The 25,778-nt window shown below is 39.1% G+C and overlaps 2 protein-coding genes across 2 annotated transcripts; one reads left to right on the top strand and one right to left on the bottom strand.

Annotated features, from left to right (window-relative positions):
• Positions 1-10,049: 10,049 nt before the first annotated feature.
• Positions 10,050-12,388, top strand: SMIM10L1 (small integral membrane protein 10 like 1). The gene has a single exon (XM_068970696.1). The coding sequence runs from the start codon at positions 10,190-10,192 to the stop codon at positions 10,394-10,396; it is 207 nt and encodes a 68-aa protein (XP_068826797.1). The 5' UTR covers positions 10,050-10,189; the 3' UTR covers positions 10,397-12,388.
• Positions 12,389-21,532: 9,144 nt separating this feature from the next.
• Positions 21,533-22,471, bottom strand: LOC138077641 (taste receptor type 2 member 42-like). The gene has a single exon (XM_068969754.1). The coding sequence runs from the start codon at positions 22,469-22,471 to the stop codon at positions 21,533-21,535; it is 939 nt and encodes a 312-aa protein (XP_068825855.1).
• Positions 22,472-25,778: the final 3,307 nt, after the last annotated feature.

The following is a 25,778-nucleotide window of genomic DNA, read 5'->3' as shown; positions in this document are numbered from 1 at the left end:
CCAATGGATTTTTTTTTCTAATACTGGATTTATGTAGAAATAGTTCAAGCTTTTCTTATCAAAACTATCCAAGATTTTCTTGGGGACCCCAAGAAGACAAAAACACCCTATAAGCTGGTTATATATAACTTTATTGCTTATAAGCCTATGAACACATTAACTCAACCAAATGCACATTCATCTCACTGATGAAACTATTTTCCTATAAATTCCAAAACTGAAGTGAGTCTTGGGGAGGTGCCGGGGTCCAGCACTGGTGGATCCAGGGAATTTGAAGCGTGGATGGATTCGGCAAGGAGAGATTTGTTTAATTAAAAATATAAGATTAGATTAGGAAAGAATAGTGTAGTAGGAAAATTAATGGAGAAAAGATGTTAAATAACTTGGTTTACATGGAGAACTAATAAAACCTCGAGACAAGAGGTTTGCACCATCTACGTTAGGCCACCGGCACCCGTTTGAATAGTGGAGGGTGTTCCCCCTTGGGCTACCTCTCATGTGGGTCTTAGAAGCCAGGGCAAGTAAGTAGATATGGCGAGCCTACATTCCCTAGATGGGAATTCAGCCAGAAAATAGAGTAAAGAAGACACGGGGAGACCAAGCTGCTTTGGTGAGAGAGGCCCCAATAACTTTATTTTCAAAAGGACTTTTATATCTTTCCCACAAATGATGTTGTGTACATTATCTTCTGGCCTTGGAGGCCTGTGAACATTTTAAGACCCTCTTTTGATAAAGGCTGCTCAACCAGAAAACTTATTTTCCCTTGAAATGTTTTTTCTTTATATTTCTAATCTATGTCAGCCTCAGAAAGTATCAAACAGTTACATTTTCAGGAAGCAAAGGTGCAGCCAGTTACAACAAAGAAAGAACCAATTAGCTCAAAAGTCTGATGTGGTTAGTTTCAAGGCTACATTTGTTTTTTCTTACATTCTAACTATGTTAATAAATGTGCTCCCAGGTGTACAGTGGATAAGAGATATGGGAACTTAGCAACAAGCATTGGCCCAATAATGAAATCCTACACCAGCACTACTCTAATAACTTTTAACTCTTTGAAAGGCTTAGTGTTTTAGGCTTCCCGTGCCTCTCACAGTTGGGGGCCTGTAAACAACCATATACGTAGCTGTAAAAGTCCGGGTAAGGCAAGTTAGAGAGCCATCAGAGGGGTTTTTGGATTGAAACACTTTTATTATGCCCAGGAGACTTATTATCTAAAAGCTCTAAATTAATTTTTTCTTAAAAAAAAGGTGGTGGGGGGACAGCCCCCTGTTAATGTCAGAAGAGTAGGTGAAAAGTATAATATAGTAAAGAAGGCAGACTCTGATTTGGGGGTTAGATGCTCAGGAAATTCCAGGGGGAACCCCTGAAGCCTGATCCCCGCCTTTGCATTTTGTCAGGCTCCCTTCCTCATGACCTTTGCCATGGGCGGGATTCCTCACGCTGGCTCCTGGCAGGAAGGTCACCTAATTGTAATCTCTTTTCCCAGTAGGCTTTTCCTTCCACCATTTAAAGCTGTCAAAAATAACTCTCATGCTTAGGTCTTTAATAAAGTTAATTAACTATCTAATTTAGTTAATATTTAAATATTAATTTTTAAATATATTAATTTTGTCAATATTTCTTGGGCACTTCATCCATTGCACATTCAAAACTTTTCCATATATGAATATTCAGTCTTATTTTTCTCATTTAATTCATTTTTGACTGCTGAATTTTTTTTAAGAAGAACAGATGTTGAAATCAGGTGTACTTTTGGATTCTCTTGTTTCGTTTTTTATAGTAGAAGTTTTTAAGGAGAGGATCTTGGAGCCGGACTGACAGAATGGAAAATCCAGATTTCCTGCTACCAATCTCTGATCTTTTACTCTGTTTTAAAACTACTGTCAAAATGCAGATAATAATGATATCCTCTTCCAGAGACTGTTGCTTATTCATTTGATCCTGTGTCATTTGATACTTCACAGTTAACCTGTTAGAACTTCCGCTTATGAGTTAAAGACAGCAAGTGCAAAAAGGCAAGATTTTCTCCTACAATGACCAGGATAATGGGAATAAATTGCCAAATTACATTTTAAATTGATAAGAGAGCTGTGCAAGGAAAGAGAACAACAGAACTAAAATCTGGAATGAGCAGACTCTTTCCAAGTCAAGAGATTATCTATATATTCATGACAATCTCTATCAAATCCCACAAATCTTTGCAGAAAACTGAAAAACTATTCTTAAAATGTATATGGAAATACAAAGCTCCCAGAAGAGACAAGGAAGTTTTTTTTAAAAAAAGGAACATAATTAGACGATTGTAGTTCCTGATATCAAAGCTAACCACTAAATGGCATCAATGAAAATAGAGTAGTACTTTCATGAAGACAGACATATATAATAGTTAAGCACAATTGAAAATCCATCTTAACATTTACATTCATGGGCAATTGATTTCAAAAAAGGTGTCAAGACAATCAAGGGAGAAATAGCCTTTATTTTTCCAACAGATGAAGCTAGGACTTCATTAGACACCCACATTCATAAAGATGAATTTATATCATTATTTCTTACCACATAAAGATTAAGTCTAAATTGATCTTAGACCTAACTACAAATACTCAAACTAAAACCTTTAGCAAAAAAAGCAGAGAACTTTTGTAAACTTGAGTTAGACCTTTTAGATATAATACCAAGAACATGATTCAGAAAATTCTAATCAATTAGAATGCACCAAAGTTGAAAACATACTCTCGATGATTACTGCTCCCTGATTGTCATACCCTATATAATTCCTTCCACCTCAGTGTGGTGGCTCAGATGATGAAGAATCTGCCTGCAATTTGGGAGACCCGGGTTCAATCCCTGGGTTGAGAGGATCCCTTGGAGAAGGAACTGACAACGCATTCCAGTATTCTTGCCTGGAGAATCCCATGACAGAGGAGCCTGGTGGAATTGAGTTCATGGGATCACAAAAAGTGAGACTTAGTGACTAACATACACACACACACACGCAATGTGAAACAGACCTGGGACTTATAATTCTCGCCCCATCAGTGTGACAAAGACCTTCTAACCTGCAGTATTTGGCAAGAATGAAGGGAATTTGCAGTTAAGTTCCATTCAGTCGCTCAGTCGTATCTGACTCTTTGCCACCCCATGGACTGCGGCAAGCCAGGCCTCACTGTCCATCACCAACCCCCAGAGTTTACTAACTCATGTCCATTGAATCGGTGAGGCCATCCAACCATCTCATCCTCTGTGGGCCCGTTTTCCTCCTGCCTTCAATCTTTCCCAGCATCAGGGTCTTTTCCAAAGAGTCAGCTCTTCTCATCACGTGGCCAAAGTATTGGAATTTCAGCATCAGTCCTTCCAATGAATAATCAGAACTGATTTTCTTTAGGATGGACTGGTTGGATCTCCTTGCAATCCAAGGGACTCTCAAGAGTCTTCTCCAACACCACAGTTAAAAAGCACCAATTGTTTGGTGCTTAGTTTTCTTCATAGTCCAACTCTCACATCCATGCATGACTAGTGGAAAAACTATAGCCTTAACTAGACAGACCTTTGTTGGCAAAGTAATGTCTCTGCTTTTCAATATACTGTCTAGGTTGGTCATAACTTTTCTTCCAAGGAGCAAGTGTCTTTTAATTTCATGGCTGCAGTCACCATCTGCAGTGATTTTGGAGCCCCTCCCCCCCCCAAAAAAAAAGTCTGACACTGTTTCCACTGTTTATTTATTTGCCATGAAGTGATGGGACCAGATACCATGATCTTAGTTTTCTTAATGTTGAGCTTTAAGCCAACTTTTTCACTATCCTCTTTCACTTTCATTAAGACACTCTTTAGTTCTTCACTTTCTGCCATAAGAGTGGTGTCATCTGCATATCTGAGGTTATTGATATTTCTCCTGGCAATCTTGATTCCAGCTTGTGCTTCATCAAGCCTGGCATTTTCCATGATGTACTCTGCATATAAGATCAATAAGTACAGTAACAATATACAGCCTTGACGTACTCCTTTTCCTATTTGGAACCAGTCTGTTGTTCCATGTCCAGTTCTAACTGTTGTCCTGACCTGCATATAGGTTTCTGAAGAGGCAGGTCAGGTGGTCTGGTATTCCCATCTCTTTCAGAATTTTCCACAATTTATTGTGATCTACAAAACCAAAGGCTTTGGCATAGTCAATAAAGCAGAAATAGATGTTTTTCTGGAATTCTCTTGTTCTTTCGATGATCCAGTGGATGTTGGCAATTTGATGTCTGGTTCCTCTGCCTTTTCTAATCCAGCTTGAACATCTGGAAGTTTGTGGTTCATGCATTGCTGAAGCCTGGCTTGGAGAATGTTGAGCATTACTTTACTAGCATGTGAGATGAGTACAATTGTGTGGTAGTTTGAGCATTCTTTGGCATTGTCTTTTTGGGATTGGAATGAAAACTGACATTTTCCAGTCCTGTGGCCACTGCTGAGTTTTCCATATTTGCTGGCATATTGAGTGCAGCACTTTCACAGCATCATCTTTCAGGATTTGAAATAGCTCAACTAGAATTTGATCACCTCCACTAGCTTTGTTCGTAGTGAGGCTTCCTAAGGCCCACTTGACTTCACATTCCAGGATGTCTGGCTCTAGGTGATCACACATCGTGATTATCTGGGTCATGAAGATCTTTTCTGTAAAGTTCTTCTGTGTATTCTTGCCACCTCTTCTTAATATCTTCTGCTTCTGTTAAGTCCATACCATTTTTATCCTTTATTGAGCCCATCTTTGCATGAAATGTTCCCTTGGTTATCTCTTTCTTTAGGAGATCTCTAGTCTTTCCCATTCTATTGTTTTCCTCTATTTCTTTGCATTGATCATTGAGGAAGGCTTTCTTATCTCTCCTTGCTATTCTTTGGAACTCTGCATTGAACTGGGTATATCTTTCCTTTTCTCCTTTGCTTTTCACTTGTCTTCTTTTCACAGCTATTTGTAAGGCCTCCTCAGACAGCCATTTTGCTTTTTCGCATTTTTTTTTTCTTGGAGATGGTCTTGATCCTTGTCTCTTGTATGATGTCATGAACCTCTGTCCATAGTTCATCAGGCACTCTGTCTATTAAATCTAGTCCCTTAAATCTATTTCTCACTTCCACTGTATAATCATAAGAGATTTGATTTAGGTCATACCTAAATGTTCTGGTGGTTTTCCCCACTTTCTTCAATTTAGGTCTGAATTTGGCAATAAGGAGTTCATGATCTGAGCCACAGTCAGCTCCTGGTTTTGTTTTGCTGACTGTATAGAGCTTCTCCATCTTTGGCTGCTGCTGCTGCCAGATCTTTGGCTACAAAGAATATAATCAATCTGATTGATGTTGGCCATCTGGTAATGTCCATGTGTAAAGTCTTCTCTTGTGTTGTTGGAAGAGGGTGTTGTGCTGACCAGTGCGTTCTGGTCAACTGCTATGACCAGTTGGAAAAACTCTGTTAGCCTTTGTTCTGCCTCATTCTGTACTCCAGGGCAAAATTTGCCTGTTACTCCAAGTGTTTCTTGACTTCCTACTTTTGCATTCCAGTCCCCTATAATGAAAAGACATCTTTTTTGGGTGTTAGTTCTAAAAGGTCTTGTAGGTCTTCATAGAACCATTCAACTTCAGCTTCTTCAGCGTTACTGGTCGGGGCATAGACTTGGATTACTCTGATATTGAATGGTTTGCCTTGGAAACGAACAGAGATTTAATTCTGTCATTTTTGAGATTGCATCCAAGTACTGCCTTTCAGACTCTTTTGTTGACTATGAAGGCTAATCCTTTTCTCCTAAGGGATTCCTTCCCACAATAGTAGATATAATGGTCATCTGACTTAAATTCTCCCATTCCAGTCCATTTTAGTCAGCTGATTCCTAGAATCTCGACGTTCACCCTTGCCCTCTCCTGTTTCACCACTTCTAATTTGCCTTGATTCATGGACCTGACATTCCAGGTTCCTATGCAATATTGCTCTTTACAGCATCGTACCTTGCTTCTATCACCAGTCCCACCCACAACTGGGTGTTGTTTTTGCTTTGGCTCCATCCCTTCATTCTTTCTGAAGTTATTTCTCCACTATCTCCAGTAGCATATTGGGTACCTACTGACCTGAGGAGTTCATCTTTCAGTGTCCTATCTTCTTGCCTTTTCATACTGTTCATGGTTTACTCAACATAATATAAAAAGTCTTAGCCATAGCAATTAGGCAAGATAAAAAATAAAATGTGCCCAAATTGAAAAGGAAGAAACAAAACTGTCTTTATTTGCAAATCGCATATGCTAAAAAACTAAAAACTAAAAACTCCACACACAAAACAAAAACTTTTAGAACTAATAAATTCAGGAAGCTTACCAGATACAAAATCAATATCCAAAATTCAGTTGCATTTCTATACATTAAAATGAAATATCAGAAATACAGATTAGAAAAACAATCTCATTTTAATTCATCAAAAAGAATAAAACACCTCAGAAATCATTTAACTAATCAGGTGGAAGATCTGTACACTGAAACCTCAAAGAAATTCAAAGAAACTGAAAAAGGTGAAGAAAATAATAAGTAGAAAGCTATTCCATACTCATGGATTGGAAGAATTAATATTGTTAAAATATCCATACCACACCAAGAGAGCTATAGATTGAATGCAAGCTCCATAAAAATTATGAATTTAATTAAAATATTAATTAAATTAATTAATATAGAATATTATTATAAATTTATAATTTAAAAATTATAATTTTATGTATTTTCACATAAATAGAAAAACCACAAAAGACTGTGGACAGCTAAAGTAATCTTGAGAAAGAACAAAGCTGGGAGCATCACACATCTTGGTTTCAAACTATAGTTCAAGCTTTAATAATCAGAACAGATGGTATTGGCATAAAAAACAGACACATAGTTCAATGGAACAGAATAGAGAGCCCAGAAACAAACACAATTTGATGTTGCAGCTAATGATTTCCTTCTGTATGATATATATGTGATGCTTGAATGTACAGTCTTGATTCAGAAATTGCTGTTTTATTATGGGATCTAATCATTGATATCAGCTATTACAATTGTTTTCCTTTTAACGAGTTTAGTACCTACATAACAGTTTCCACTAAACTTCAGTTCCTGATGTGACGCAGAAGTCTTCAGTTCCTGCAGAAAGACTAAACTCAATTTGTTAGCCTGAAAACATGAGACTTTCATCGAGTTGTAATTTTTCTCTCATGTTTAGGGTTGGATCATTTGGATTCAATCCTTGCATTCTGAATGTATTTCTTACATAATAGAACACTTACACTAGCAAATTGCTTTAAAAAGTAGTTGAGAAGTTGCCAATATGGTAATTTTCAGACCCATTACAGCTTACCTTTAAACTTTCAAGCTGCACTAAACTTAACAAGCCATTAAAAAGTACTGAGTTTTTGGGCTTCCCTTATAGCTCTGTTGGTAAAGAATCTGCCTGCAATGCAGGAGACCTGGGTTCAATTCCTGGGTTGAGAAGATCCCTTGGAGAAGGAAATGGCAATCCACTCCAGCATTCTTGCCTGGAAAATCCCATGGACAGAGCCTGGTAGGCTACAGTCTATGAGGTCGCAAGAGTAGGACACGACTTAGCAACTGAACCACCACCAAATTGGCAATTTTAGGGTCGATAGGAATATAAAATTTAGAAAGGAAGGCCAAGTTAAAGGGTCAATGAAATATTGTCTTCAGAAGTGGATTAATACATGCTCTTGTTGATAACTTACTTATATGTGCCTACTTGGCAACAAGTGTGGATCAGTCATTCAATTCTAAGTATCAAGGGACAGAATAAAAACCACAATCACGTAAAATATTGATCCTATCCCACTGTCCACTGTCACTTCCACATGACAGAAATCTTTCATCCGCTCTACAGTATTAAGGATAGGAGTTGGAGCTTAGTGACTACTCTTTTTTTGCCTGTGTGTGCTTAGTCGCTCAGTCATGACTGCGACTCCATGGACTGTAGCCAGCCAGGCTACTCTGTCCATGGAATCTTCCAGGCAAGAATGCTGGAGTGGGTTGCCATGCCCTTCTCCAGGGGATCTTTCCAACCCAGGGATTGAAACCAGTTCTCCCACATGGCTGATTCTTTATTAGAACAGGATATCTGTTACTTGTAACAGGCATTATAAGTCAACAGCTGGTATTTTCCTGGGGGTTTCAAATGGAAGACCTGGTTTTCATGGAATTAATCAAAGCTAGGGGTGAAGGGAATGAAGAGCAGAAGAATGGTGGAAGAGGATGAGTCCACATTGTTTTAGGTAGTTGGAAGAGGAAGATTCAGGGACTGAATGATTTGTGTGGCATCCGGTCCCATCACTGCATGGGAAATAGATGGGGAAACAGTGTCAGACTTTATTTTGGGGGGCTCCAAAATCACTGTAGATGGTGACTGCAGTCATGAAATTAAAAGACACTTACTCCTTGGAAGAAAAGTTATGACCAACCTAGATAGCATATTCAAAAGCAGTGACATTACTTTGCCGACTAAGGTCCGTCTAGTCAAGGCTATGGTTTTTCCAGTAGTCATATATGGATGTGAGAGTTGGACTGTGAAGACTGAGCACTGAAGAACTGATGCTTTGAACTGTGGTGTTGGAGAAGACTCTTAAGAGTCCATTGGACTGCAAGGAGATCCAACCAGTCCATTCTGAAGGAGATCAGCCCTGGGATTTCTTTGGAAGGAATGATGATAAAGCTGAAACTCCAGTCCTTTGGTCACCTCATGCGAAGAGCTGACTCATTGGAAAAGACTCTGATGCTGGGAGGGATTGGGGGTAGGAGTAGAAGGGGATGACAGAGGATGAGATGGCTGGATGGCATCACTGACTCGATGGACGTGAGTTTGAGTGAACTTCGGGAGTTGGTGATGGACAGGGAGGCCTGGCATGCTGCGATTCATGGGGTTGCAAAGAGTTGGACACGACTGAGCGACTGAACTGAACTGACTGAAGTGAGCAGTAATCAGTTCCTTTAGGTGCTGTCTAGTTGATGGGTTGGTACTGGTCTAGCAAAGCAGCAAAAGAAACTAGTTGGGGATACACAATTCAGCTTTACAAATTGCACAATGGCATGTCATTTGCACCAGTCTTATCATCAGTAGGCTGTACAAAAAAAGGTCCTTCAGGATACATAAGTTGTGCTTTGAACAGTTGCTACAATTATTCAGTTCAGGGTGAATTCTGAGATATTGAAAGAATGCTTTTCAGAACTAGACCATCATCTGAGTTATAATCAGAGTCACATGTCTGAATAACTCACGAATGTAGAGGTTGTCTATGAGGGAAAATACAGTGCTTACTAGTTAAAATAGATTATAGAAGTTAATGAAATGGGCATCACTTAAACACCGGAAGAATACGGACGATCCATTAAGATGTTACCTTAAGGGTATTCGGGGCTTAGAAGTAAATGTTAGTAATATTCCAAGCCTTCCCCGCCTAACCACATATTTCACAGGTGCCCATGAAGAAATGATAGAAGCCTTCATACATAATCTGAACGTTTCATGGGTTTACATGAGGGAAAATTTGATATTTGCATATAATATGTACCTCAAAAAATAATAATCTGTGTTTGCTTTACATGTGTTAATTTCCAGCACTTGTAACAGAAATAGTCCTAATACATAGGAAATTCATTGCATGAGATTGTGACCCTTTAAGTTTTAGTAGTATGTTGTGAATACAGAGACTCTGTGCCCTAACTGGCTTATTTAAAGAGATTAATGTTATGAAATCGAACGGGAACAGTCCAGAGCAGACTAACCCGAGTTTTAACACGAGCTTTGGACGGGGCTCTAGGACAAATTACAGAATTTTACTTAGTTTCCTTTCTTCATTTTAAAGTGAAACGAGTATCTGTAAGGCTGTTTGTAATTGCTATATAAAATAACTGTGTGGCATATATGTAAATAAGTAACCCGTTCCGGACCTACCAAGAGTTAAACTCTAAACGCTGAATGTCATTTTAAACAGCAGACAGGAAGGGGCGGAGCGCCAGCCGCAACCCCAGCCTCACCGCCGCTCGGAAAGAAGCGGCGGCTGCGTGAGGCGGGAGTGCGAGCCCGGCGGCCGCTAAGCCCCCGGCCCCTCCAGGTCATCGCCATCAGTTGGGGGTCGCGGGGTCTGCGGTCACCCTCGGTTCCAGGCACCGCACCGGGCAAGCGGCAACATCGCGTCCATGGCCACCACGGCGGCTCCGTCATCTTTGGCCCTTAGGGCCTCGAGCCCGGTCGCGACCCCCAGCTCGTACGGGGTCTTCTGCAAGGGGCTTTCCCGCACCCTGCTCGCCTTCTTCGAGCTGGCCTGGCAGCTGCGCATGAACTTCCCGTATTTCTACATCGCGGGCTCCGTCGTTCTCAACATCCGCTTGCAGGTACATTTTTAGAGCCCTGGGGATGCCGCCGGCGTCCCGGGCCTGCATTATGGCCGACTCCCAGGAGGCGCCGCGGCGCCGTGGCGCTTGGGGCGGGGAGTCCCGCTGTCTCGCGAGAGTGCTTCGTCTCCCTCCACCTCTGCGTTCTCGCCTCTCCGCCGTCTGCTCTCCTCCGATCCCCTGAACTGGCACCGAGACCGCCTGAGTGTAGGAAGAGGAAATATGCGATTCCGGGAACCGAGAACTTCAGTTAAGACGCACGACAATATTTAAGAAGCTGTGCATCCTGAAAAACGAGACGAACAGGATGTTATAACAAGGGAAGGCAATCAAAACTTTCAGGACAGAAATGTACAAGCTCATGGTCCGTGTTCATCAATAGTAAATTTCGGGAAGAAAAGACTGGATTATAAACAGAATGAGCCAGAAGTTGAAGATCTTAAGGATATGCAGTGGAAGGCAAACATCTCTTCATTCTACAAGAGAAAACTATGACGATCAGAAACTTTAAGTGAAAAAAAAAGTTGTAAGAGGAACACATCCTTCAGATAACCAAACAGTGTAAAATACTGCAGGGTTTTGACCAAGGGTTGGAGTATAAGAAGGTGGACTCAATTTCAGTGTCACTCTAATTAGCATGTGGTTCAGAATCTTGGAGCCAAAGAAAAGGAAATCCAATCATAGCACAAAGCTTGGTGGTTTATTGAATAACGTTTAAATAATCATAATGTAAATGCTGTTTATGGTTTTCATCTTTTTAAGAGAATGCTTAATTACGATTACAGAGTTGAGTGCCAATATTATCAGCCTTGATGGCGTAAAAGTGCAATTTACAAGGTAGGATGGCAGGGCGGGTGCCTGGAAAAGTAATGGTGTCTTTTAATGTGGGAAGTTGACAGAGTCTTTTGTCGATGGGGGAAGAGGTCATTTTATTTTACTTAAAGAGTAATGATAAAGTTGCTAAAATATAACCATATAAAAGAGAGAAGAAGGGAGAACAGCATGAGGTCAACAAGAAATGCCTAAAGGTGATAGTTAAGGTGGAATGTCTCAGAAAGGAAAACGGATATATTATCATGTGTTTATAAACATAGGGTCAAGAGGTTTTTAGGTTCTAGAGAGTCTGGAGACGAATTAGTGGTCTGCATATTTTTTTTCTAATTAAGGAAGCAAAATTGAGGCAGTTATGAGCCGCAGGAAAAATAAAAGTTTTCAGAAATTACACTGCATTAACTCAACTGTGAATAATGTTATTCATCATATAAAGTCAGGCATATTTATGTAAACACTGAATACAAATAATAACAAATTATTAGGTAACTCTAGAAGAATTGGAAAGAAGTGTATATGTAATGGAGAATACATCAAGATCTGATACAGAAATGTCGGTTTTTAAAAAAGCAGTATAACTTGTCACTTAGAAAGAAGTACAGTAACAAATAGCTGAAGAGTTAAAATTGGTAGTCTGGTGAACGAAAATCAGGGATGGGCAGAGAAAAAGTGGAGAATTGCTGTTTTTTGCTACTGGTCTAACAGTAACAGTGTTTTTTTCTTAACCCTGTGTGTATGTGTATATCAGACAAACCTCTGTTAAAATACAAACTAATTTTGTGCTCCAGATGAACCCAACAGTCTGCCTAAATCTCTGTTTTTTCAAACCTATTAAATGAGAGTAATGGATAGATCAGATTGAGAGTTAAAAATAAGCCTGCCTTAGAGCTTGATATATACACAATAAAAGTATTTGTTTTTATAGAATATCTCATTAACTTGTGAATAAATCTTAAAACTCTGGAGTGCTTGTTTTACCAGTGGAAGGTTTTAGTACTGAAAGATATTTGTAGATTACTGACAGTAAGGGTAGAGGGAAGCCCTTCCAGAAAGATATTAGGTGAGACATTTGAGCAGAAAGAGACAGTCATTTGTCAAGGTAAAGATTGAAACGAATGTTCTGTATTCCACATTTCACTAATTGTGTCCAACAAACGAGTGTACCCTAGAGTTGTAAAATAAGTGCCTCCTTCAGCAACATGTCTGGCTTTGAGTAATTGTTCTTACCCTTCATTCCTTGTCTCCAGCTGAGCTGGAGCACAACTTCCTCTTCTTACAGTTTCTTCTGCCTTCTGTGTGTTTTTGTTTTGTTTTGTTTTGTTTTGTCTGTGGTTACTCTGTTTCAAGGCCATACTTGGACATCACTTTTTCCACTAAGTTTTTCCCAGATGCTCCTGATCAGATTAGAGTTCATTTCTTTTAGTCCGTCTAAAAGACTATGTTAGTATAAACCTATACCAGTATCATAGGCTTCTTTATTCATTCTTAATTGTGCATTAATTAGTGTATGTAGTTTTTTTTTTTTTTTTTTTAAATAAGAAGACAGGCTTCCTATACTATAATCTCTTCCCTTAGTAATTATATGTTGCTATGAAAGTACAGGGACTAGAACATCTTAGTTTAAACCACAAGAAATGTAATTAGATCAATGAAATAATTCAGTAATGCCAGTGGGCTGGCAAATGGTGGGCATCACTTTCATAGAGGCACTAATATCCCAGTTTGTAACACAAAAGAATGTGGCTGCCATTAGCCCTGGAATGGTGACATACAGGAATACTCCATCTGGGTGGCTCATGAACATATGCTTTCCTCAGCCTTTTCTGTTAGTCTTCTGCTAAGTCTTTCTGAAGAAGGGCTTCCCAGGTGGTTCAATGGTAAAGAATATGCCTGGCAATGGAGACATAGGTTCAATCCCTGGGACTGTCCCCTAAAAGAGGAAATGGCAACTCACTCCGGTATCCTTGCCTGGGAAATCCCATGGACAGAGGAGCCTGTCAGTAGCAAAAGAGTTGACACGACTTAGTGACTAAACAACAACACTGAAGACAGTAAGGCACTTGAGCAGATTTATTAGTATATCATCCAACTAGATTAGAAGCTCTGTGAGGGAAGATACTATAGCCTATCAAATTTTACATCCTATACTGTCAGCAGGTATATAGTAGGAACTGAATGAAAGCTCTGTGATTTACCATTTATTCTTTTTTAAATTTATTTTTATTGGAAGGATAATTGCTTTACAGTATTGTAAAGCAGTATTACAGTTTGGTTTCTACCAAACATCAACATGAATCAGTCATAGGTCTCCCCTTATTCTTAACAGTTGCTCTTAAAATCAGGTGTCTATTTTTCTTCCTACATATTACAGCTCGATGAAGTTTCCCACAGAAGAAAATGAGATTTTTGCCCTCACTGCTTCTTATTAACCACTTACTGTTCCACTTTACAAGTAATTTTATTCCTCCCAGTATCCATGAAGCCAAAGATTTTGTCTGTTGCTGTCTCCAGCCTAGAGCTTTGCCTAATGTGATATTAGGTAGATATTGTTGAGTAGATAAATATTGTTGAAAGAATGCCAAATTTGTTGATTTTCCTATACCTAGTCAGCAGTCAATAAAAGAAATAAGGATATATTTGTCCCTGGTACTAAAGGCATCTACTTTATTGCCCATAAATCAAGTTTTTACAGGCCATGATGAGTATTAATTTGCCCAGAGAGCTCTCAAACTTGAAGAAGCAAAAAGGTGGCATAATTCTGATCAATAAAGGAAAAAACTTGTTTATGCAGTGTAGCTGAAAAAAATTCTAGGGAGTAGAGACTATTAAAATTTAACTATAAAAACAATTTATAAAGGAAGACATAATGATCATAGTAAACACATAACCTAAGTGATTACTTGGCAAAAAAAAAAAAAATAGCATCACTATCAGTATTTTTTTAAAGTTGTTAACATTTTTTAAAATTTTATTGAGCTGTTAGTACCAGGAACTATGAAAACTTATTTACTTATATGGTCATAATCCTTGTGTGTACCCTATGAGGAAGATACTTTCACCATCATTTTTCAGATAAGGAAACTAGGATTTTGTGAGGTTGTGTATGTTTCCAAGGTCATAGTAACTGGCCAAATCACAAGTGAATCTCAGGTTTATTCCTAAAGATACATTTGATAAGGAATTCAATTTTTTTTTAACTATAGGTAATTCTGAATATAGGTAATTATTTTCATTGGAAAAGACCCTGATGGTGGGAAAGATTGAGGACAGGAGAAGGGACAGCAGAGAATGAGGTGGTTGGATAGCATTACTGACTCAGTGGACATGAGTTTGAGCAAACTGGGAGATTGTGAAAGATAGGGGAGCCTGGTGTGCTGCCATCCATGGGTGGCCAAGAGTTGAACATGACTTACTGACTGAAAAACAATAGCAATTCTGAGTAATCCCATTGCTTTTCTCAGATTCTCAAACAAAAGTATTACCTATGTAATACTTCAGGACATCTTTTTTTAAATATAATTTTTGAGAGCCTTTTGTATTAGAATATATTTAACATTATTTGAGAGGTTTTCTTGAGGCTCAGCTGGTAAAGAATCTGCCTGCAATGTGAGAGACCTGGGTTCGATCCCTGGGTTGGGAAGATACCCTGGAAAAGGGGGAATGTTACCCACCCCAGTATTCTGGCCTGGATAATTCCATGGACTGTGTAGTTCATGGGGTCATAAAGAGTTGGACATGACTGAGCAACCTTCACTAACAATATTTGGTTGGCTCAGATGGTAAAGAATATGCCTGCAATGTGGGAGACCCAGGTTCGATCCCTGCTCAGGAAGATGCCCTGGGGAAGGGGGTGGCAACCCACTTCAGTATTCTTGCCTGGAAAAATGGGGTCACAAATAGTTGGACACAATTTAGCAACTGAACAATAACAACAATTCTGAATAATCCCATTGCTTTTCTCAGATTCCCAAACAAAAGTATAACACAAATAATATTTTAGGATATCTTTTTAAAATAAAATTGTTGAGGGTCTTTTGTATTAGAATATATTTAACATTATTTGATAGGGCTTCCATGCTGGCTCAGGCATTAAAGAATATGCCTGCAATGTGGGAGACCGGGGTTTGATCCCTGGGTCAGGAAAATCACCTAGAGAAGGAAATGGCAACCCACTCCAGTATTCTTGCCTGGGAAATCCCATGGAGAGAGAAGCCTGATGGGCTACAGTCCATGGGGTCACAAAGAGTCAGGCATGACTGAAGGACTAACACTTTGACTTTTTAACATTATTTGATGTATAAATTCAAGTGTTTTATACTTTGATGCCTAAAGCCATTTGGCCTATTTGTGGAGAAAAGGGGTGAAGATAATGGAAGAGACAGAGGAAAGGACATTTACCCTAGGATGGAAAGAAAACACTTTCCTTCCCATGATGTAGTAGAGGTCAGTTGCAAACATAAATTTTGAAGCTAAATCATCAATGTCCTAAGGAGACCTAACAATTTCCTGTTAAATTTTCTGCAGTCCTATTTTAATGGGGACTTTTCCTGGTGCATCAGTAGTATTTGATAGAGTCAAGAAAAAAAAAATAGGACTTACACATGGAGACATACAAGGGTGGCAGAATAGAAAGCTTATGAGTTTAGGGACAAGAGAAGGAGAGGGAAGTCCTAATGCCTGGAAGGTAGTCTGAGGAGTAGATTTGAAATGTTCCAAGAAAAGAACCCCTGCAAGAACTGTCAGGATTTTCAACACTTGGCCTGGATTGAGTCACATCAAGTCTACTTTTTGAATTACCCTGAGTGTGGGAACTACCTGGAAATTTCAACAAGAGCCCTCAATGTTTCCCAGAAGGGTTTCTACCAGGTCAGGTCATGAATCTTTTCGCAGCTGAAGCCAACTCCTCCCCACTTCTGCTTCTCACTGATACGGATCTCAGCATTATTCTTAGAGGAGCTGAAAGGCCAAAGGACATTCCTGAGTGCCTACAACTAATGACAAAATGATGGAATTCTTAGCAACGTACATCAGAGGGCGCTCCTGCCAGTGTCTGTCATAATTAGGGATCTACAGTGAGCATTAGAAATTCCTGGTCATCCTTAACAGCTTTCAAGCACCAAGTGGGTTTATTCACAGCAAGGTGGGTGAAGTGCCATCAATGAACAATAAGGAGGAATAGAGGCCTTTCATATATTGAGTGAGAGAGAGTGGGTATACTTTTTCATGCAAATCAAAATGAGGAAAAATAAATCATCACACCACCAAAAAGCAAAAACCACTAAGGAAATGCTGTACTGTACTTATAACGTCTGACTCTGAAATCATTGGCACAGTAGTATAGATTGTGTCCAGCAGATAAAGAAACAACAAAGATGTTTAAAAAAAAAAAAAAGCTGTTTTTTAAAAGTCTATTTTAGCTTTTTAACTGATAAGAAAAAAAATCTCAAACCTCAGTCAAAGAGGAATACAATTAATAGAAGCCTTAAAATTTAGAGGTTAGGCCAAATCTGTATAGAAGGAAAAGAAGATATTTTAGAGCTCATTTAAACATGGGACTAAGAAATAGAGGTACTAATATACAAGTTAAGATAGTGCCTTAGTCTTCTGAAAGAGAAGACTATGTATTTAGTATCTATGTTGGTATCCCTCCAAAATTGAAAACAACCTATCTGTCACTTGCACTTTTTTTCCCTCCAAAAAATGTATATTGTCTAAATTGACCAAACCAACCACCTGATCCATTTTATAAATGAAGATTTGTTATGGGCAATCCAGCCCAAAGCACAAATCTACACAGCACTAACCAAGGTCAAAGTGGGTGGACTATGGAAGAATGGGTTTTTCAGGTGTCCCTCTGGTTTCTGTATTTCAGTTTGAAAGTAATAAGTCTCTGGAGCAGAGGACCTGAGGTTTAACCAACAGCAGCAGACAAAATACCTGAACAATCAGAGATTCAGCATTGTCACATTCTGTGTTAATCTGTGCAGATTTATGCTGGGATCTCTCCTTTCAGTAAAGTTCAAGACAGCATGGCTTGAACACTAAAATATCTTTACAGTCTAAGTTCTCGCCGGTTTTGACATTGGGGGCTTTCCTGGTAACTCAGCTGATAAAGAATATGCCTGCAATGCAGGAGACCCCTGTTCAGTTCCTGGGTCGGGGAGATCCTCTGGAGAAGGCATCGGCTACCCACTCCAGTATTCTTGGGCTTTCCTGGTGGCTCAGCTGGTAAAAAATCCACCTGCAGTGTGGGAGACCTGGGTTTGATCCCTGGGTTGGGAAGATCCACTGGAGAAGGGAACGGCTACCCACTTCAGTATACTGGCCTGGAGAATTCCTGGACTGTATAGTTCATAGGGTCGCAAAGAGTCTGGATACCACTGAGCGACTTTCACTTTCACTTGACATCAGAAACAGCTTATTTGCAACACTCCTGATCTTAGGTGAGGGCAAACTGAAAAGAAAAAAAAAAAAATCTCTACACCAAGACTATAAAAAGTTTATTTTGGAGGGAAGTGATCAGCAGGCAAACATTGACAATCGTTTTATTTTCCCAATAATTTGGTTCCAGTATAGAATCAGGCACTCTCCAGATTGCATGAGACCGGCTATGAATGTGATACTAGTAGCTTTTCTTGGGTCAAGGCTGGGGTCTCTAACACAGGCTATGCTATGGAAAGGAGAGGCACAGAGTTGTGTTTTGTTTTTAATTTTTTGGATTATAATTGGTTTACAGCATTGTGTTAGTTTCTGCTGCACAACAAAGTGATATAATTCCCTCTTTTTAAAACTTCCTTCCCCTTTTTAGATGTCCTTTCCTTCAGTGATATATAGGTTGCCACAAAGCATTTACTAGAGTTCCCTTTGATATTGCATAGGTTCTTGTTATCTGTTTTATAAGTGTGTGTGTACTAGTCTCTCAGTCGTGTCTGACTCTTTGCAACCACATGGACTATAGCCCACCAGGCTCTTCTGTCCTTGAAATTCTTCAAACAAGAATACTGGAGTGGGTTGCCATTCCCTTCTCCAGAGGATCTTTCCAACCCAGAGATGGAACCCAGGTCTCCTGCATTGCAGGTGGATTCTTTTACCATCTGAACCATCAGGGAAGTCCATTTTATACATAGTAGTGTGTACATGTCAATCCCAATCTTCCAGTTCATCCCACCCTGCTTCCCCGACCTTGATATCCATTTGTTGTTCTCTACATTGAGAGGCACAGAGTTTAATCTCTAAATGCCAGTTTAATAGGGAAAAGACACAAAATACATTGGTAGCCACTGTCTGACCTATTCTCCAGGCTCCATCTTTTATAGTCATTTTTCTGTGCACCTATTATTTGAAATAGGCTCCTACTTCTTATAGCTTATCTTTCCAAGATTAGTACATGAGAAGGAAGGATTTAATCTTAATGAGACATTTGCTGCTAAATCACCTCATAGGCATCAAAGGCTATGCATAGTTGCTTGAATCTATTTTTAATCTTAGTCATTAAAGAAAAGTTTAGTAACACTAAACTCTAAAAAACTAAAACTGCGCTTCTCATAAATACAAAGGAATTTTTAGTGTTTTTACTGAAAGGGATTCTAAATCAAATTATCCTCCATATTCAACTTAAATATAACCAGTATAATTAGAATTTCACTTTTCCTAAAACAAGGTAATTCCAGTGACAATCATTAGGAAATTCAAGTTTTCTTTCACTTTTATTGAAATATACTTGACACAGCACTCGGTAAGTTTAAGGTATAAACATAACAGTCTAACTTACATATATTGCAAAATGATTACCACAATAAGTTTAGTTAACATCCATCATCTAGTAAGAATACAAAAAAGAAAAAGATATATTTTCTTCTGTGATGAGAACTTTTGTAATCTACTCTCTAAGCAACTTTCAAATTTACCGTACAACAGTGTTAATTATAGTCATCATTTTATACACTACTTTGCTACCATTTATTTACCTTACAACTGGAAGTTTGTACGTTTTGACCATCTTCATCTACTTCACCCACCCAGGAAACTTCTTAAATAGTGTCCAACATAATGACTACAGCTTAGAAATCTAAATCTTTATAGACCTGCATACACATGTATCATCATCTCGTCATCATCCTTAACATCAGAGCACACCATAGCTCAGTTCCCTGGAGTAAGGGTACACTTAACAAAGCCGTTATGGTTCTTACACTCTTCCTACTATCAGACCTGACCTACTGCTCCATCAAAATCAACTTTTAACCACATATTCTCATATATTTCATAAATATTTTCAACATTTATTTTCTAGTTTTCTGGGGGAGTGTTTGTTTTTTTTGCTCCTACCATTAAAAAAGTATGGCAATTCTAGCAAAGATTTCTTCATTTTTTATGTTTTTTTTTTTGGAGGCGGGGGAGCTTCCCAGGTGGCCCAGTGGTAAAGAATCTGCCAGCCAATGCAACAGATGCAGGAAACTTGGGTTCAATCCTTGAGTTAGGAAGACTCTATGGAGTAGGAAATGGCAGCCCAGTCCAATATTCTTGCCTGAAAAATTCCACGGACAGAGGAAACTGATGAGCTATAGTCCACAGAGCCGCAAAGAGTCAGATACCACTAAGCAACTGAGCACCACCACCAATGTCATTAGCAAGCACAAATTTGCCACCTGCTGGTCTTAAGATGCATATACATTTTCAGCTGCTTTTATTTTATTTTAATCATTATAAACATCAACTCAGCACTACACACACACACACACACACAACCATAAACATGTCCAAAAATTCTACAAATAGGTGACATTCTCTTGTAAATTTCCTTTTCTGTTTTTACCCCTGGTGAATTGTTTTTGTTCTCTTTGACAAGGGACATTATTGTTCATACAAGTCTTACACACACACACACACACACACACACACACACACACCCCACACACAAATTTTATATCAAAGTTTGATTTTTTTCCATGTAAAGTAGACAGAAAAATATTAAGTAGACATAAAAGGATTATTATACACTTAAGATAATTATACAGTCTCTTTTTATAGGTTCAGTTAATTTCTTTTCTTATTCTACAAAGTACTGGCTAGTCTAGCTTGGATTCCTAATAATAGTCTGCTCCTTTTTCTAAAAGCTATGTTGGCCAAGTCAGCCACAAAATGACACTTGCCATCTATCTCTATAAGGATTAAATCATCTATTGTTGCAGCTGCTGGTTTTCGAGATTCCTTTTGGAGTTCAGGGTGGAGAACAGAAATAAAGTACTGAGCTCAGGGAAAAACTGGCAGAACAGGTCTTCAGATAGTTAGATATTTTCAGGAGACAACTTTATGAGAGCCTAGTTGTTGTATCTCCTCATATTTAAAAAACACTAACGTCCTTCATGGTGACAACTGCTCTTTGTGACTAGCAGAAACATTCTGCAAAAAAAACCCTGCTTGATTGCATATATACTCCCTTTACCAAAATCACCTCTGTACTGACCTTCTCCCCTGCCTCTTTGGAGCAGTCTCAGAGCTACCTGAGGTGCTAAATCCAGGGCGGCTATCCTCATTTTGCCCTAAGAAAAACCTAGCTTGCAAAATTCACACTGTGCATTTTTTTTAAGTCGACAGCCATTTTCAGGTTCTGTGCTTTCAACATTTTCAGCCCTTCATTTATCTGTTTTTTATAATTTAGCTTCTTTACTTTTCATTTGGGGCTTTCTTGGTCTTCATTGCTGTGCAGGCTTTGCTCTAGATGCAGAGAGTGGTCTTCTCATTGTGGTGGCTTCCCTTGTTGCAGAACACGGGCTCTAGGGTGCACAGGCTTCAGCAGTTGCAGCTCATGGGTTCAGTAGTTGTGGCTTCCAGGCTCCAGGGCACAGGCTCAATAGTTGTGTGCAAGGACCCAGTTCTCCATGACATGTGGGACCTTGCCATGTCAGGCACTGAACCCCTGACTCTTGCATTGGCAGGCAGACTCTCCACCACTGAGCCACCAGGGACGCCCCTTTGATTTATTTTTAGCTTAATATTATACAAATATTTAACCTGCTCTACCTTGCAAAGGATGGGCATGTCCAAAGGATCATGTATTTGTCCTTATATATTCTGTGGTAAACATACACCAATGTTTTTATTAGTAGAACTGTTAAGATGACCATGATGCTTGCTTTGTAAAAACTCGATTCACCTCTGTGAGTAGATTGTTACTTTATAAGCCATTCTAGGGAAAGTTTCTGATGCTCAGTGGAATTTAAAGGAATCCAGTAAGAAAAACAGAAATTAAAAATGCATCTTTACTGTATCTTGATTAATTCAATGCTCTTGGGATATAGAAAATTCTGGATAAATCTATGAAGCCAAAGATTTCACTCTTTTCAGGCGGCAGTTAAGATACCACAGTAGTCCTATGGCATTTTGTCTCAGCTTGCTATTTCCCAAAATTAGGATAAACGAGTGTCTTGAAGGAAAAATAGTCGAAGTTAACACAACCACCAGTTTGGCCAGACGTCCCTGAAGTTTAAGGAAAACCCAACCGGTTAACAGGACAGAAGAAACATGAATGACGAAGAGGAGGAGGAAAGACATCACCATTTTCATGGCTCTTTTATGGGCCTCTGTGCTGAGATCCTTTGAGCTGGGGTTGAGCTGCAAATTCCTGATGTGCCTCATCAAGGAGAGGACTAAGAGGAGCAGTGAGGTCAGGGACAGAAGAAAGGGGATTAAGCTGATGAAGTTCAAAACCATCAACTGGTGAAGATCATGAGTTTCACTTACATCTGGGGACCACGTTGAGTTTCTTGCATATATTTTGTAGTCATTAGTCCAAACACTATTAAACACATGTATTAATTCAAAGTTCAAAAACAATAAGGACAAAGACCCCAAGAGAAGCACCAGCACCACACTACGAATTCGCCACCGCAGCCAAGTGAAGCAGGGGTGGGAGAAATTGGCTACTTTAAAGAAGTAGAAAACACTTAGACAGGTGGCAAACCAGGTAGCTAGGTGATTGGACAATGTCCAAAAAATGCTAACAACTTTTGTTAGTTTATCAATGGCATATAGGTGTGGCCATAGTACCAATAAAAATGAGTCACATAGTATTGCCCAAAGTTGACTGATTCTGGAGATAGCCAGGCCTGTGAGGATGCAGTCAGCTGATGAGAGCTTTTGTCTCTTCACCAGGTCAATGCAGTTAACTAGTACAATGAACCCACTGCCCAACATTCCAATCACAAATCCTCCTATTGTTACTACTAGAAAAGTATTTTCAATTCCAGATGGCATTTCTGTAGAAAGAATCCAGAAAGCTAATACTAGTTTTCACTGATTTTCTTCTTGTTGTTGTTGCTGTCCAGGTGTTGTAGAGTGATACCAGTGTGATCCTTTTCAAAAATGCTTAATGACACTCAGATACCATCTCACATATCTTCATAAAGATCTTTCTCTTTTATTCCAGCCGTAGTTCTGAAATTTATGCCAGGAGATCCACTCCCATAGCTCTAAATGGAAAACTTGAATTTTGCTTTCAATCAGCTACTGATTTCCAGATTAAGCAGTGAATGTGCCCACTCATCATTGGTGCTGGCAGCATTTTTCCACTTGTGGAGACATCTGGAAAAGGAAAATCAGGTATGCAAAGATGCAAATGTGAGACAGATTTCTTTACACTCATTTGTACTTCCTTTCTCAACAGAAACTCGATGCCATTTGGATTCAAGTTTCTTAATTTTAATAGTATTCTCAGAAAATAACCTCTGAAATAAAGGCATTATTCAATTTCATTTAATGAAATTCATAACATTTAAAAGTTGGCTTAAAGCTCAACATTCAGAAAACTAAGATCATGGCATCTGGTCCCATCACTTCACGGCAAATAGATGGGGAAACAGTGGAAACAGTCTCAGAATTTATTTGGGGGGCTCCAAAAATCACTGTGTATGGTGATTGCAGCCATGGAATTAAAAGATGCTTACTCCTTGGAAGGAAAGTTATGACCAACCTAGATAGCATATTCGAAAGCTGAGACATTGCTTTGCCAACAAAGGTCTGTCCAGTCAAGGCTATGGTTTTTCCAGTGGTCATGTATGCATGTGAGAGTTGGACTATGAAGAAAGGTGAGTGCCGAAGAATTGATGCTTTTGAACTGTGGTTTTGGAGAAGACTCTTGAGAGTTCCTTGGACTGCAAGGAGATCCAACCAGTCCATTCTAAAGATCAGTCCTGGGTGTTCATTGGAAAGACTGATGCTAAAGCTGAAACTCCAATACTTTGGCCACCTGATGAGAAGAGTTGACTCATTGGAAAAGACTCTGATGCTGGGAGGGATTAGGGGCAGGAGGAGAAAGGGATGACAGAGGATGAGAAGCCATCACCAACTCGATGCACATGAGTTTGGGTAAACTCTGGGAGTTGGTGACAGGGACGCCTGGCGTGCTACAATTCATGGGGTTGCAAAGAGTTGGACACGACTGAGCGACTGAACTGACTGACAGATGAAAGAAACATAATAAAGAGAAGTAATATCAAGGACCTCACAGAGTCATGAAAAAGTAACATTAAATAAATTATTATTGTTGAATATGACAAAAGTTTGACCAAAATAACTTGCAACACTGAGGATGGTGTTACAAAATCTATAGTTGATAGTTAATTCTTGTTTTCTAAGGACAAAGACAACTGGCTTAGGATTTGAAGCTTTTTAAGATTTCTTGAAGAAATAGATTAAAAGGGAAGTGATCTTCCAGATAATGTGCAAAGGTACCAAAATCATACCTCTGTCTGAGCTCCTACTGTGAATTTTTGAACTTTGTTTCCAGTGATCTAGTGCCTATTTAATTCTGAATTAGCAATTATCAACTGAGAGGTAAGAATACTAAGAAAAAAGAAAAAAAAAGTGATGGATGAGTAGGAGCTAGGTTCTCCTTTTCATTAATTCTGCTTTTGATAAAATTCTTCATCATAATAAATTGATATACAAGTAAAATGTATTTTCACTTCAAGAAAAGGTAACTAATACAATAGTTTTCAAACTTGACCGAAAACTGCACAACTCTTCCAACAACACAAGAGAAGACTCTACATATGGACATCACCAGATGGTCAACACTGAAATCAGATTGATTATATTCTTTGCAGCCAAAGATGGAGAAGCTCTATACTGTCAGCAAAAACAAGACTGGGAGCTGACTGTGGCTCAGATCATGAACTCCTTATTGCCAAATTCAAACTTAAATTGAAGAAAGTAGGGAAAACCACTAGACCATTCAGACATAACCTAAATCAAATCCTTATGATTATACAGTGAAAGTGACAAATAGATTCAAGGCATTAGATCTGATAGAGAGAGTGCCTGAAGAACTATGGCCAGAGGTCCATGACACTGTGTAAGAGGCAGTGATCAAGACCATCCCCAAGAAAAAGAAACCCAAAAAGCCAAAATGATTGTCTAAGGAGGGCTTCCAAATATGTGTGATAAGAAGAGAAGTGAAAGGTAAAGCAGAAAAGGAAAGATATACCCATTTGAATGCAGAGTTCCAAAGAACAGCAAGAGAGATAAGAAAGCCTCCTTCAGTGATCAATGCAAAGAAATAAAGGAAAACAACAGAATGGGAAAGACTAGAGATCTCTTCAAGAGAATTAGAAATACCAAGGGAACATTTCATGCAAAGATGGGCTCAATAAAGGATAGAAATGGTATGGACCTAACAGAAGCAGAAGATATTAAGAAGAGGTGCCAAGAATACACAGAAGAACTATACAAAAAAGATCTTCACAACCCAGATAATCACGATGGTGTGATCACTCACCTAGAGCCAGACATCCTGGAATGCAAAGTCAAGTGGGCCTTAGAAAACATCACTATGAACAAAGCTAGTGGAGGGAATGGAATTCCATTTGAGCTATTTCAAATCCTGAAAGGTGATGCTGTAAGTACTACACTCAATATACCAGCAAATTTGGAAAACTCAGCAGTGGCCACAGGACTGGAAAAGTTCAGTTTTCATTCCAATCCCAAAGAAAGGCAATAGCAAAGAATGTTCAAATTACCGCACAGTGGCATTCACCTCACACACTAGCAATGTAATGCTCAAAGTTCTCCAAGCCATATTTTAGCAGTATGTGAACCATGAACTTCCAGATGTTCAAGTTGGATTTAGAAAAGGCAGGGGAACCAGAGATCAAATTGCCAACATCTGTTGGATTATCAAAAAAACCAAGAAAATTCCAGTAAAACATCTACTTCTGCTCTATTGACTATGCCAAAGCCTTTGACTGTGTGGATCACAATAAATTGTGGGGAAAAGATGTACTGGACACCTTACCTGCTTCCTGAGAAATCTGTATACAGGTCAAGAAGCAACAGTTAGAACCAGACATGGAACAGCATACTGGTTCCAAATTGGGAAAGGAGTATGTAAAGGCTGTATATTGTCACCCTGGTTATTTAACTTCTGTGCTGAATATATCATGCGAAATGCAGGGCTGGAGGAAGCACAAGCTGGAATCAAGATTGCTGGGAGAAATATCAATAACTTCAGATATGCAGATGACACCATCTTTATGGCAGAAAGTAAAGAAGAACTACAGAGCCT

The sequence above is a fragment of the Capricornis sumatraensis genome, chromosome 4, assembly GCF_032405125.1.
Source record: "Capricornis sumatraensis isolate serow.1 chromosome 4, serow.2, whole genome shotgun sequence".
NCBI classification, from domain to species: Eukaryota; Metazoa; Chordata; class Mammalia; order Artiodactyla; family Bovidae; genus Capricornis; species Capricornis sumatraensis.
Note: the sequence above shows the minus strand (reverse complement) of the source record. Positions and strands in the feature narration are given on the sequence as shown.